We start from the raw sequence: 14,538 nt of genomic DNA, 5'->3' as shown, positions 1-14,538 counted from the left end.
CAAGAACTAGAATTGGTTTAGAGTCTTTAGACTATCCTAATCGGCTACTTTTATTACTAGCTCACAAAAATCATTTTAGATTCATTTATCTTTTGATTCCATTACTACCTTTAGTAATTCACTTTAAACTCGCATTCTTCACTTTTTATTAGTATTATAAGTGATCTTTGAAAAAATTACTAGTACATTATATAATTTGAATAACATTAAAATAGAAGTGACATATATTTTAAATATGAGGAAATAATGGTGAGAGCACTCCCAATTGGGGGTGGCGAAAATCCGGCAATAAATCGCCGAACATCGCCGGATTATCGCCGGCCGTTGTGGTGAAAACGGCGATAATTCGGCGATAATGTTACCGTTTTTTCGCCAACCGGCGTTTTATCGCCGGATTATCGCCGAGCGATCGCCGGCCATTGTGGGCGACGCTCGGCGATAAATCGGCGATATTTAAATTTTTTTTTTTTTTTTTTCGGCCCAACGGCTATTTTTACATCCCACCCCTATAAATATTTCCTCCACTTCCTCCATTCATCACCCACAATCTTCATTCTCTCCATTTTCAATCTCTTCTCTCAATCTTCAATCTTCATCAAATTATGAGCTTTTGGAAGAAAAATTCCCGCTCGGGTAAGGGTAAGGGTAAGGGGAAAGAGTCGAGTTCACAAATTCCCAACATGGATGAAGCAAACGAGCAGTGGATGCACTCGTTGTTGGCGATGGGTTCTCCTCCCGGCCAACTTCCATACGCGGGTCCGTCTTCTTTGCAGACTCCTCCGGCGCGGAGACTTTCTCCGTACTTCAACTATGCCGGCGAGAATGCCCTCTCCAGCCGACGATGTGTATCGGCCCCGGTTCGACACCCCCGGATCAACCCCAGGCGACCAAGAATCTCGGGCCGCGACAGCGAGCGCGGAGGACTTCGAAGTGGAAGAAACGCCCACCGAGCCGCTGCGGCCCGATACGGGTTCGATGAGAGGCCGAGCCGGGTAAGGACTACTTACACTCTGCAAGAGTCGGCGATAGCCACTGGCGGGCGGACACGTCACGGAAACGCGGGCGCGGCAACTACAGGCGAGATCATATTGCAGGAGCGGGTTGCCCACGAGTACGAGCCACAAGGCGCCTCAATGAAGGACCATGGCAGCGAGGCGATCCGTCGGCATTGGGAGCGCCTCATGAGGGACTGCGGCCACTTCAACGGTATTTATTCTAACTTGTTGGCGGACATGCCCAGTGGCCAGAACGAGCATATGGTCCGAGATGAGGCCATGCAGAGGTATTGTGGCAAGTACTTGTCGAAGGGGTTCAAGTATTGGAACATCTACGATAAGCTGAAGGATCTCCCCAAATTTCGGACGGGGATGCACGCCACGCTGCACGGGAAATCGGTACGCTCGCGACTTAGCGTTTCGGAGAGCGAGGGGAGCGCGACCCACATCGACTTGAGTGGGGATGGTCCGCACGAGCGCCCGGAGGGAGCGAAGAAGGCGAAGGGGAGGCGGAAGGGGAAGGGCACAACGTCGGAAGTCGGTTCGAAACCCCACATCGACTTAGAAAAAGCCACTTATTCGAACAATGTCGCCAATCTGACGCAGATGTACACGCTGTACTTCACCGGCGGCGGGACCCCTGAAGAAAAGGCGGCCCTCTGGAAATGCATCCAAGGCCTGCAGATTAAGATGGGCCTCGAGCCCGACGCCCCTCCGTCTTAGTTTTTTTTTTTTTTAAATCTTTGTTTATTTGCGGTTTTTATTTGTAGTTTTTTTTTTTCGTTGTATTATATTTTCCAATGATTAATACAACGATGAATTGTTCATTATTAGTCTATTTATTAAATACATTTGTAGGGAAAATTAAATAATATAAAAAATAATGATGTAAAAATAAAATGTTGAGTTAGGGAGAAATAAGGGAGAAATAAGGGAGAAACCAATGTAGCAGTTGGCTAAAAACTGGGGATAAAATGTGATGCTGATGTGGCGCTGTGATGCTGATGTGGCGCTGATGTGGCAGGAGTTAGGGAGAAATAAGGGAGAAATAAGGGAGTGCCATTGGGAGTGCTCTAAGAAAGATTGAAGATGGACTCACAAAAAGAAAAAAAAAAGTTGTCTTTTCTTGCAAGGTTTTTTTTTGTCATGTTGTGGCTCCATGGCAATCATTTTTGCTAAAAGGCTAACGAAAACTATTTTATGAATACTAAAACAAAATATGTACTTATTTGTTAGTATATTAATTTATTTTATATATAATGCATTTAAAAAAAATAGAGAGAATCGCGACCGATCCATCTAACAACATGGATTCACCATTGAGCTGAATACCTAAATTATATGTGTAAAAAAAGAAATACAGCAAACTGGATTACTATACTATGTAACGATATTTAGTTTGAAGTAAAAGAATAAAAATTTGGTAGCTGGTGCATAATCCAATATTTCGGAGAGTTAATTAAGAGGTGGTGCATGAATCGGTGTTGGACCGTTGGTTAGACCTGCCCAAGGTTTATCGAACCGACGGTTACAACCGAAATCGTAACCGTTGGTTACGGTTCTGAACCGAAACCGTGAGAATTTGCCCGAACCGAAAACGTTGATTTTTGAACCGTGGTTCGATTCATGTCCAAAAATTTTCGAACCGAAACCGTGCCGGAACCGCTGATTCCGCGTGGTTTCAAATCGAAACCGCGAAAAACCACCGAAAAACCGTGAAATCAATCCGAAACCGCAAAAAATTGGCGGTTTGGAACCGTAAAAAAATGCCAGAAAACCGCCGGTTCGGAACCGAAACCGAAACCGGCGATTTCAGAACCGTAACCGTAACCGCAAAATACCCTCACGGTTCGGTTCCGATTCAATAATTTTCAAAACCGAAATCGGCGGCTCTGAACCGTAGAGTTGGTCCATCAAATAAATACTCCAGCCACTTTTGGTCGTGGTTCACGCGCTGACATTGCGTGGCATTGTATGATTCGTGCGGTAGGGGCTGGTTTCACTTGTTTTGAGGGCAGGGAAGACCAACTCTCACCACCAAGCGCGTGTATACCAATATTCCATCCCAAATGAATTTTATTACCCCAAGACAGCTATTCCCTCTTCCCTCAAATACAAAACACAGCTTTATCACACTCACTCACACTCTCTCCATTTCCCTTCCTTACATTCATCTCTATCTCAATTCTCAAATCTCCACTACTACCCCACCATTCTCATCTTTTACCACACCAGCAAATTCAACACAGTAACAAACAAGAATTATTAGTAGCAGAAAAATGGAGAGAGAGAGCGCCCATTTCCGCCAAAACAGCAGCGACCTCTTCATCTGCCTCTCCTCCTCCTCCTCCATGAAGCTCTCCAAATCCATCCTCAGCCCCGCCCACCGCCTCCGCCCCTCCAAGGCCTCCCCCTTCTTCCCCAAGAAGCGCCTCGACGCCCACGAGCCCTCCTCCCCCAAAGTCACCTGCATCGGCCAGGTCAGAGTCAAATCCAAGAAGAAGAAGAAGAAGAGGGCCAGCCGCAGCCTCTCCGCCCGAAGGGCCGAGGCCAGTTTCAGAAAAATCGAGGCGCAGCAGCGGAGCCAGGGATGGGTGCACCTGCCGGTCTCCATCTGCGACGCGCTAAGGACGTGCTTCTCCGTGGAGGGGAGGAGGAGGGAGATTGAGCTGGTGGTCGGCGCCGGATTTGAGGAGGATGGTGGAGATGAGGTGAGACGGCGGCGGCACGTGTTGGAGGATGTTGTGGTTGAGGAGGAGGCGGCGAGAGTGAGCATTTGCATTCCCCCCAAGAATGCGCTTTTGCTGATGCGGTGCAGATCTGATCCAATGAAAATGGCTGCTCTGGCCAACCGCTTCCATGTTCAACAAATTAAGGAAGAGGAATTGGAGATTTATGAGGTTGAAGATAATGTTGTAGTACAAGAAGAAGAAGAGGAGGAGGAGGAGGAGTCGAATATGTCATCATTTGAAGCTCTGCTCGATCAAGAAAATGCAGAGAAATTGGAAGATTGCTGCCCAATTGAATTGGAAGAAAGCAGCCCAGTTTGCCATCTTGCTCCTTCAATTGAAGAAGAAGAAGAAACAGAAGTAATTGAGTCCATCAATGGAGGTGAAGAAAAAGAGCAAGAGTCGAGTGTTACACCGAAAGACTCGATCTTGTTAGATAACGAAGACGGAGATGAAGACGGAGAGTCGAGTATTTTAGTAAAAGATTCGATCTTGGTAAAGAATGAAGAAGAAGACTCGAGTATTTTAGTAAAAGATTCGATCTTGGTAAAGAATGAAGAAGAAGACGATGAAAAGGAGCAAGAGTCGTCGAGTATTGCACTGAAAGACTCGATCTTGTCGGATAAGGAGCTGCAAAATGGGCCGGAAGATGAAGGGGAAGAGGCGACGATTTTGCCGAATAACGAAAACGAGGAAGACGAGGACGATGAGAAAGAAAAGGAGAAACCTTTACTATCGAAAGAGCAAGATTCAATCTTGTTAAATAACGAAGAGGAAGAAGAGCAGCAAAATGAGGTGGTGATTTCGGAAAAGGAGAAGCCTTTGCTGCCGGAGTGCTTGCTGCTAATGATGCGAGAGCCGAAGCTGTCCATGGAAGTTTCTAGAGAGACATGGGTGTGCAGCACCGATTTCACCAAGGCGCGGCCGCGGAGGGGCGAGCAGAGGCGGCTCAGCGTCGACTCCAAGGCGAAGCGGATCCAGCCGCCGAGGTCGTCGTGCTCCCTGGCGTCGATGATACAGCAGAAGTTGGCCAATGCGGCGGCGCACGAGCCCTTGGTGCTGACGAGGTGCAAGTCGGCGCCGATGAGGGTTGTTGCGCGCTCCGCTGGAGTCGGGGTTTGAGCCGAGCTAGCTAGCCGCTACTGTGGATGCTCTACAGCAATGATTGTTGGAATCTTATCGAGCTTAGTGTGAGAGTGAGGACTCTATTACTGTGTTAGTGTGACTCTACTTTTGATTCCTAGCCATGTTTCTTCTCTGTAAATCTTTTTTCTCTTTTCCAATATTTAGCTATGATTATTTTTATTGGTGATGTAGTAATGTTCAATTTTAGAATAATGTCATATATATGATTGGTGTTTGATCATGAGTTAGTATTGGGTTAATATAATCTAATAATCTTGATATGTGTGTGTTTACGTGGTTCATAAACGTTGGGTTGGCTACGTGCAAGGGCATGAAACGAATAATAGATTGTATTTTGACTGCTTTCAGATTACAGATTTATGTGTTTACTTCTATATACTCCCTCCGTCCGCCATTAGGATTCTCATTCATGGGCGGCATGGATTTTAAGAAATTTTAAGAAAAATAGGTAGAAAAAAGTTAATGGAATATGGGTCCCACTTGTATATATTAGTTTTAAATGTAATGTGAGTGGAATGAGTTAGTGGAAGATGGGACCCTATTACCATTTATGGTAAAAGTGAACCGGAACTCTTATTCGCGGACGGACTAAAATGGAAAAACGAGAGTCGTATTTGCGGACGGAGGGAGTAAATAGGAACCAAATGACGGACTAGGCTCAATATAACAATTAGGGCCGAAAATAGAAATATAGCATAGTGTCAGGACTCTCGTTTGATTAGCAGCAAACTGTACAGATTCAAGGCATACTAACGAAAGTGGTAGTGTGTGTCAGAAAGGAGAGATCTCAAAAATTGGTGATAGTGTGTGCTGATTTGAATAAATATTCAGATAATTAAGTTTACCAAACAACAAGAAAAAAACATCCGGTTTAGTTCTGAGTTTTATCTCTTTGTACTACTATTTTAATTATTATATACTATACTATTTCACTATTATATTGTATAACAAAATGAACATAATCCTAATGTATTAGGTGGGGGTTATTATCTAGTTTTGGCATGAACCACTTGTTTGTGTATACTTGTTTTTCAAAATTATTTCATACGCTTAATCAAGGACAGCGTATTCTTTGTCACTTTTCCCCATCTATTTGTGCAACACTACTCACAATAATGAAATACTAACAAACATTTGAATTAGTTATTCTAAAAGGACATAATTAGTTAAGTATATTATTTGTGGATTCATAAATGGGGACATTCTGTGTTGTATAGTCATGTAACAAGGTGAGTTACAATTAGAGTATAGTATTAGAATACGCAATCTACACATGTGCCTCAATCCCAATCAATAATCTTGCAATCACATGAAAAAAGATTAGATAATTTGGGAATTTAAATAAATGAAGAATGTGGACAGGGTGGGGTGTAGCATTGTGTTTGTATGTATATGTCTATGTAGCAAAAGAGGTTATGATAGACATGTGAGGTTCAACATTGGAAAACACAGAAGCAACAATTGTTGAATGAATAAAGATAATGAAATTACAGTCAAATGGGGCAAAGGCTGCCACCTCCAAAATTCAATGCCATCATTATAATATTCCATTTTCTATTATAAAAAGATGCCATAGTGCCTAGAAAGTATTCCATTGGTCACATTTTCATGATATTTCAGTATGCGGTAAATAAAGATTTATATACTACGTAGATATCAAATTAAGTTAGTAAAAGAAAATTAAAATTAAATTATAGTATATATACATTTAAGGTTAAATGACTGTATAAATATATCAGTTATTTAAATTTGATCATGAAAATAATAAATTAACGTTCAATATGGAGTACATGATGTTGAGTATTTTTATAGTAACAAATAGTACTCCCATAATATGAGCCCAAATCAATTTCAGCCCATCATCTTTTACTTAAATAAAATTTTTATTCCTATTTCATTGATGGATACTATCTTTCAGCCCATTTCTCTATCTTATCGGTAAACCTTAAACTGATTTTTAAAAGTTTATGTTACTCCTTGTCTCTTATTAAAAGTAAAATAATTTTTAAAATAAAAATAATACATCTCTATTTTTTTCACTTTTATTTCATTATATCTTCGTTAACTCACAACGTAAATATTATATAAAATTTCATAGTGAAAAACAAATACTGAAGTATGATAGACTTGAATGTGAAACCTACATAATAAGAATGATTAATACTCCTTCCGTCCCCTGCTAATGGGCATCAATTTCCTTTTTTGTCCGTCCTTAATTACTCCACTTATTTTTTACTACTATTTTTCATAATGGATCACACATTCCACTAACACATTTCACTATTTTATTATAAAATTATTATATAAAAGTAGGACTCACATTCCACTAACTTTTTACACTCATTTCCCACTATATTTCTTAAAATCCATATCAAATTAATCTGTGTCAATTAGTGGGAAATGGATGGAGTAAAAATTCAAGTTTGATTTAGTGATAGGACTCATTCATATTTAATAAAAAAAAATAAAGTATCGATCCATTGTTGCCCATCCTAATTAATTAGTTTAATTAATTAAGCCCAAAATGATAGCCCACTTAGGAGGTCCATTATGTTGCCCATCCAAATTAATTAATAACTACTATTTTTCCATTTTATTTCCATTACAGTAATACCTGGATCTCAAGTTAAGTGATTCTTTATTTAGATGGTTTCAAAATAATTAATTTCTTATTAGGATAAGATAAGTGATTCATTATTAAGACGGTTTCAAGATAAATGATTCCGTACTGGGATAAGGTAAGTAATTCATCAGTCAAACTTCCCAATATAGATTGGAGTAACATTTGTTTTCTCTTGACAATAATAAATCTCTTTTATATAATTTTCTTATTTATTTACTCACTACTTAACTTACTAAATAATTCTCATTAACTTTCAAATTTCGACCAAAAACAAATGTCTCAATTAATTTTAGCTTTTTAGTACTACTCCCTCCGTTCCATAGTAGTAGAGTCATTTTGCCATTTTGGTACGTTTCATAGTAGTAGAGTCATTTCCTTTTTTGGTAAAAGTCAACACATTTTTCCACATCTACTTTACTCTCTCTTACTTTATTCTCTCTACATCTCTCTACCTTTTTCATTTCCTACTTTATTCTTCATTTACTTAACTCACCTAACACAACTTTTTCTTAATCTCCGTGCCGAAAAGAAATGCCTCTACTACTATGGAACGGAGGGAGTACTATTTTTCAATCTAAAGAAATTATCCCTATTAATTTGAGATATAGGTGGTATAACAATTTCTACCTCTTTCAACTCTCGCTTTGTTACATCTCTCGGCACACTCTCTCTTGTCTCTCATGCTCACACACATGAACCTCTCTCTCCCATCTATTTCAGTCGTCACGTTCCACTGTCACCGCTCATCGGCGGCCACAACAACAACATCAACGATACAGTACTTTACAAGGCATCGGCGACTGCCACTTAATAGAGCATTTTGGCAACAATCATAGGCCGACGGCTGAATCGCTCGATGCTCCAACTCCACCTCAATCCGTCACGACGAACCTAAATTGATTGATTTATTAAAATCCCTCAAATAATTAGCACTACTACTTTTCTATATATAAAAAGCCCTTAATAAAACAATAAAAAGAAGGAAAAAGTAAAAAATGGTCCGAAATGAGGGAGGCATCTCGACCCCATCTCTTTTAAAGCGCCCGCTGCAACTGCACGCCTTTATATGGAAAAAATGCACACATTATAGCTCTTAAATCAAATTTATTCATATTAAATCACTACCCACTTCTTCACCTTTCCATTTCAATATTCCCATATCTCAAATCAAATAATGCAATAATGCCCTTTTCCCTTAGTTTTTTGAATTTATTCACACTACCCACCGCTCTTATTTCAAGACCAACAAAAGCTGTAAAAGGCCTAAAATCAATAAAAACCTCACCAATTCATCACTTCTTTAGGCATGCCATTTCATTACACACATTACTACTATAATCTTAATTTTCTTCCTACATTTTTCAATCATGGGCTATTTCTCTTGCAATAACAAATCGGCCATTGCCATTTGCGATTCCTACAACTTCGAATTACTATCAAAGAATCCCAAAAGGAACCGCCGCCGCCCATTCAAGCTCGCCGAGTTCGACTTCTCCGACCTCCACTCCGCCACCGACGGCTTCTCTCCCGCCAAATTGCTCGGGAAGGGCAGCCACGGCTCGGTGTACAAGGCCGAGCTCCGCGAGCTCGGCCTTACTGCGGCCGTGAAAAAGACCAAAGTTGTCGGCGGGACTGGAAACCGCTCCAGTCCCGCCGACAACGAGGTGGAGATTCTCTCGAGAATCTACCACCCCCGGTTAGTGAACCTAATCGGGTTCGGGTCGGATCCGGATCAGCACAAACTGATCGTGGTCGAGTACATGCCGAACGGTTCGCTATTCGACCAGCTCCACGGCCCGGGCCGACCGCCCGGGTGGGTGAAGCGAACCCGGTTCGCGCTGCAGGTGGCTCGGGCGGTTCAATTCCTCCACTCGTCCCAGCCGCCGATCATCCACCGCGATATAAAGTCATCGAACGTCCTAATCGACAGCGATTTCAACTCTCGGGTCAGCGACTTCGGGCTGGCGCTGAGGGGACACGTGGAGGACGCTCGGGTCCGGTCCGCTCCCCCGGCCGGGACGCTGGGGTACCTGGACCCGTGCTATCTCGCGCCGGGGGACCTCAGCGCCAAATCCGACGTGTTCAGCTTCGGGATCCTCCTGCTGGAGATGATCAGCGGCAGGCACGCGATCGACGTGGGCCACAGCCCGCCGTCGGTGGTGGAGTGGGCGGCGCCGGAGATCGGATCCGGCAACCTCGACGCGATCTGCGATCCGAGGATCGGAGCGCCGCACGACGCGGAGGCGCTGCGGCGGATGGCGGCGCTGGCGGCGCGGTGCGTGGGGGGCGCGGCGGAGGAGCGGCCGGCGATGGCGGAGGCGGTGGAGTGCCTGGAGAGCGTGCACAGGAGGATGAAGGCCGGATCGAGGAGGACGTCGTGCGCGAGCGTACGGCGGCGGGCGACGAAGTACGAGGCGCTAGACGGCGGCGGCGGCAGCAACGGCGCGGTGTCGAGTGAGGCGAGATCGAAGTCGATCGGGGCGGAGAGGGAGATTGAATTTGAGGAGGGTTTGGATTTTGGGAGCGGGAAGAGGGCGGGATTCGGTGTGAAGATGTCTATGGTGAGGCTGAGTAAGTCGAAGTCGATGGGTGTGGTGAGGAGTAGGAGATTGATCAACGGAGGGAGGATCGTTGGGAGTAATGTGATTGCGGTTGGGAGTGTAAAATGGGAGGACTCCAAGTTACTAGGAGTAGTAGATTTTGATGAAGAAAAAACACACACACTCTTAACAAATTAGACAATCTATCAATATTCATCATCTTTGATATAATATGTATTCTCGGAGCATTTTAGGGTGCCACCACCTTTAAAATAACACCATACCACTATTCCTAGCCAATTATTTGTACACGTGGACGAATAATAAGCTGTCATGTGGAAAAAAAATCTGGAAAAAGACGGTCAACAATTTGTTGATCTTTATCCAGCAATATTCGACACACTATACAACAATCTATAGATTGTTGTGTAGTGTTTGTAATATTGCTGTGTAGCGTTTATAATATTGCTGTATAAGCAGTGTTACGGTGTTAATTTAAGAAGGGTTGTCATTTTAACACAAACTTGTATTCTTTACTCTGCTTTGTAATCATAAACTTCAAAAATTTTGCTATTTGTCATATGGGATATGGCTTCTCATAATTTCGGTTAGAATAAAAACTTAATTTAAATGCTAGTGATTTAATTTATTTATTTTATAGCTATTATACACTGTTAAATACTTTTTCAGTGTTTTAATAATATGAACTTTTAAAGAGACGCGGATTTTATACAATTGCTATGTAATCATAAAATTATAAATAAAATTTTTTGTACAATGCAAAAAAAATTGCATCAACGACCAGTAATTTATAAACATGATAGAAATATTGAAAAAATATGTGATGGAACTATTGCACCATTAGAATGTAGTTCTATACCATGAAAACTTATAAACTCATTGTTAGGACGAATTTGAATCATAGATTTAAGTTTTAACTATGAACACCATATAAATTTTATTTCATCTATCAGTATTTTGTTAGTCTCAGACTTCATAGGACGGATGAAGTATTAATTTTGAAAATGTTACATTGGTTTTACTAATTTTCATATTATTATGGAAATTGATTAGTAAATAGAAATTTATAATTCAATCAACCATATTTATTCAAAATTTATTATATTTATTTATACTTATGAGTCTTACAACATCGTATCATCATTAGTTCACTTAATATATTTAACTAAAAAACTAATTATTTTGAATTAAGTATATTTTAATTTGTTCTTTTCTATTTCTTATGTCTACAAAAAATTGTTTCACTGTGGGCAGCATTTAATGAGATATTGATCAAACAAGAGAGATTAGAGAAAAAGTAGACGAAATAGGAGCAAAAAGTAAGAGATGATGAGAAAAAATAAGAAATACAAGAAAAAAGAAGTGGGTAAAGTACTAAAGAAAGTTTTCATTTATAAAATGAGACTAATTTTCGCTGTCGTATTTTGAAGGTAATACTACATCTGTCCCATAAAAATATGTGAATTTTTCATTTTCGTCTGTCCCCAAAATATGAGCATTTTCATTTATAGAAAGTTGTCTCCAACTCTTTATCCATATACATCAACTTATTTACAACTTATACCGATATGGCCCGCCATTAAAATTCATTAAATACTAATAATAATATGGGTCACATTATCCACTAATGCTACTTAATCTACAATTCTTCTCATCTCTCTTACTTTACCAATTGTGTATCAGTTCCCGTGTTATTATCCATAGACATCAATTTATTTACAACTTATACCGGTATGACCTACCATCAATTTATTTACAATTTATTTACAACTTATACCGGCGAGGGTGGAGGGGAGGGATCGTGCCAGAGCGAGAGGATGAAGCCCCGAATCCTAGAGGCTGCCCAGATGATGAATCTTCAATCGGTAGAGGCTGCCGAGAAGAGGACGCCCCAAACTCTAGAGGCAGACCAAACCGAGAGGATGAAGCCCCGAATCCTAGAGGCTGCCTAGATGATGAATCTTCAATCGGTAGAGGCTGCCGAGAAGAGGACGCCCCAAACTCTAGAGGCAGACCAAACCGGGAGGATGAAGCCCCGAATCCTAGAGGCTGCCCAGATGATGAATCTTCAATCGGTAGAGGCTGCCGAGAGGAGGACGGTCCAAACTCTAAAGGCAGACCAAATCGGGAGGATGAAGCCCCGAATCCTAGAGGCTGCCCAGATGATGAATCTTCAATCGGTAGAGGCTGCCGAGAGGAGGACGGCCCAAACTCTAGAGGCAGACCAAACCGAGACGACGAAGCCCCGACCCCTAGAGGCTGCCCAGATGATGAATCTTCAATCGGTAGAGGCTGCCAAGAGGAGGACGGCCCAAACTCTAGAGGCAGACCAAACCGAGAGGATGAAGCCCCGACCCCTAGAGGCTGCCCAGAGGATGAATCTTCAATCGGTAGAGGCTGCCAAGAGGAGGACGGCCCAAACTCTAGAGGCAGACCAAACCGAGAGGATGAAGCCCCGACCCCTAGAGGCTGCCCAAAGGATGAATCTTCAATCGGTAGAGGCTGCCAAAAGGATGAATCTTCAATTGGTAGAGGCTGCCCAAAGGATGAATCTTCAATCGGTAGAGGCTGCAGAGATGTAGACGCCCCAAACCCTAGAGGCTGTAGAGATGTAGAAGCCCCATATCCTAGAGGCTGCAGAGATGTAGAAGCCCCATATCCTAGAGGTTGTAGAGATGTAGAAGCCTCAAACCCTAGAGGCTGTAGAGATGTAGAAGCCTCAAACCCTAGAGGCTGCAGAGATGTAGAATCCCCATATCCTAGAGGCTGCAGAGATGTAGAATCCCCAAACCCTAGAGGCTGTAGAGATGTAGAAGCCCCATATCCTAGAGGCTGTAGAGATGTAGAAGCCTCAAACCCTAGAGGCTGCAGAGATGTAGAAGCCTCAAACCCTAGAGGCTGCAGAGATGTAGAAGCCCCATATCCTAGAGGCTGTAGAGATGTAGAAGCCTCAAACCCTAGAGGCTGCAGAGATGTAGAATCCCCATATCCTAGAGGCCGCAAAGATGTAGAAGCCTCAAACCCTAGAGGCTGTAGAGATGTAGAAGCCCCATATCCTAGAGGCTGTAGAGATGTAGAAGCCTCAAACCCTAGAGGCTGTAGAGATGTAGAAGCCTCAAACCCTGGAGGCTGCAGAGATGTAGAAGCCTCAAACCCTAGAGGCTGCAGAGATGTAGAAGCCCCATATCCTAGAGGCTGCAGAGATGTAGAAGCCCCATATCCTAGAGGCTGTAGAGATGTAGAAGCCTCAAACCCTAGAGGCCGTAGAGATGTAGAAGCCTCAAACCCTAGAGGCCGCAGAGATGTAGAAGCCTCAAACCCTAGAGGCTGCAGAGATGTAGAAGCCCCATATCCTAGAGGCTGCAGAGATGTAGAAGCCCCATATCCTAGAGGCTGTAGAGATGTAGAAGCCTCAAACCCTAGAGGCTGTAGAGATGTAGAAGCCTCAATCCCTAGAGGCTGCAGAGATGTAGAAGCCTCAAACCCTAGAGGCTGCAGAGATGTAGAATCCCCCTATCCTAGAGGCTGCAAAGATGTAGAAGCCCCAAACCCTAGAGGCTGTAGAGATGCAGAAGCCCTAAACCATAGGGACTGACCAGAGGAGTTAGTCCGAAACCCTATGTACTGCCCAGGGGAGGAAGCCTGAAACCCTAGGGACTGCCCGGCGGAGAATGTCTGAGGCTGTCCGAGAGGTGGAAGCCCAGAATGGGGGGTGCGAGCGGTGATGGAATTGGGGAAGCGAGGGGTACCGGAATTGGGGAAGCGAGCAGCGGCGGAATTGCTAGTGCGACGGGTGCCGGAATTGGGGCTGAGAGCAGTGGAGGAATTGGGGGGAGAGGGTGAGGAAAGTGAGGAAGAGGGAAATGTGAGTGCCAAAACAGAGTAAAAGCCCAAAATGAATACAACATTCGCAAGAATCGACATTGCAGAGCAAGCGACGAAACTTGTAGGGCAAGAATGAGCGGGAAGGTTTTGAATTTGAAACTTTTAGAGTGGAACGCGTATATAAAAGTGACGAAATTAAAAAATAAATACATTATTTATTAAATTTAAAAATAAAATCGGAGAAAGCAATTTTTGACCAAAATAAGTCGGACAAAGAATTAGAGATACATAGAATCGATATTTTAAATCGAAGCGGTAATACGCCGACCAAAGTAGGAAGTGAAGGGAGAAAGAAAATTTCGGACCTCAGTACAGAGACATCACCGATCCAGGACAAGAGATTGATGGAGGAGCAGGTTTGTATAAATGTCTGGAGAGAGAAGAAATTAGGGTTTGATTGAGTCAAATGCGCATGATTTGAGTTCATTTTTAATGGGCTGAAAACTAAATATTGAGGCCCATTTATAAAATATAATGAAGACTATTGACTAGGCCCGTCAAATCGGGTACTCACGGATATACGATGCAAAAATATCAGGTACCCGATCCCGAATTTTCTAAAATCTAATACCTGATACCCGATTCGAAAATGATTTTAG

General features: G+C 42.7%; 2 protein-coding genes across 2 annotated transcripts; both read left to right on the top strand.

The window, feature by feature from the left end:
- The first annotated feature begins 3,182 nt into the window (after positions 1-3,182).
- On the top strand, positions 3,183-5,090 carry LOC125203526 (glutamic acid-rich protein-like). Its single transcript, XM_048101892.1, has 2 exons — positions 3,183-4,219; positions 4,271-5,090. The coding sequence occupies exons 1-2, from the start codon at positions 3,275-3,277 to the stop codon at positions 4,844-4,846; spliced, it is 1,521 nt and encodes a 506-aa protein (XP_047957849.1). The 5' UTR covers positions 3,183-3,274; the 3' UTR covers positions 4,847-5,090.
- Positions 5,091-8,829: 3,739 nt separating this feature from the next.
- LOC125204592 (serine/threonine-protein kinase-like protein At3g51990) lies at positions 8,830-10,279 on the top strand. Its single transcript, XM_048103282.1, has one exon. The coding sequence runs from the start codon at positions 8,861-8,863 to the stop codon at positions 10,229-10,231; it is 1,371 nt and encodes a 456-aa protein (XP_047959239.1). The 5' UTR covers positions 8,830-8,860; the 3' UTR covers positions 10,232-10,279.
- Positions 10,280-14,538: the final 4,259 nt, after the last annotated feature.

Source organism: Salvia hispanica, chromosome 2 (genome assembly GCF_023119035.1).
Source record: "Salvia hispanica cultivar TCC Black 2014 chromosome 2, UniMelb_Shisp_WGS_1.0, whole genome shotgun sequence".
In the NCBI taxonomy this organism is placed as follows: domain Eukaryota; kingdom Viridiplantae; phylum Streptophyta; class Magnoliopsida; order Lamiales; family Lamiaceae; genus Salvia; species Salvia hispanica.
The sequence above is the reverse complement of the archived record's forward strand: the minus strand, read 5'-3'. Positions and strand labels throughout refer to the sequence as shown.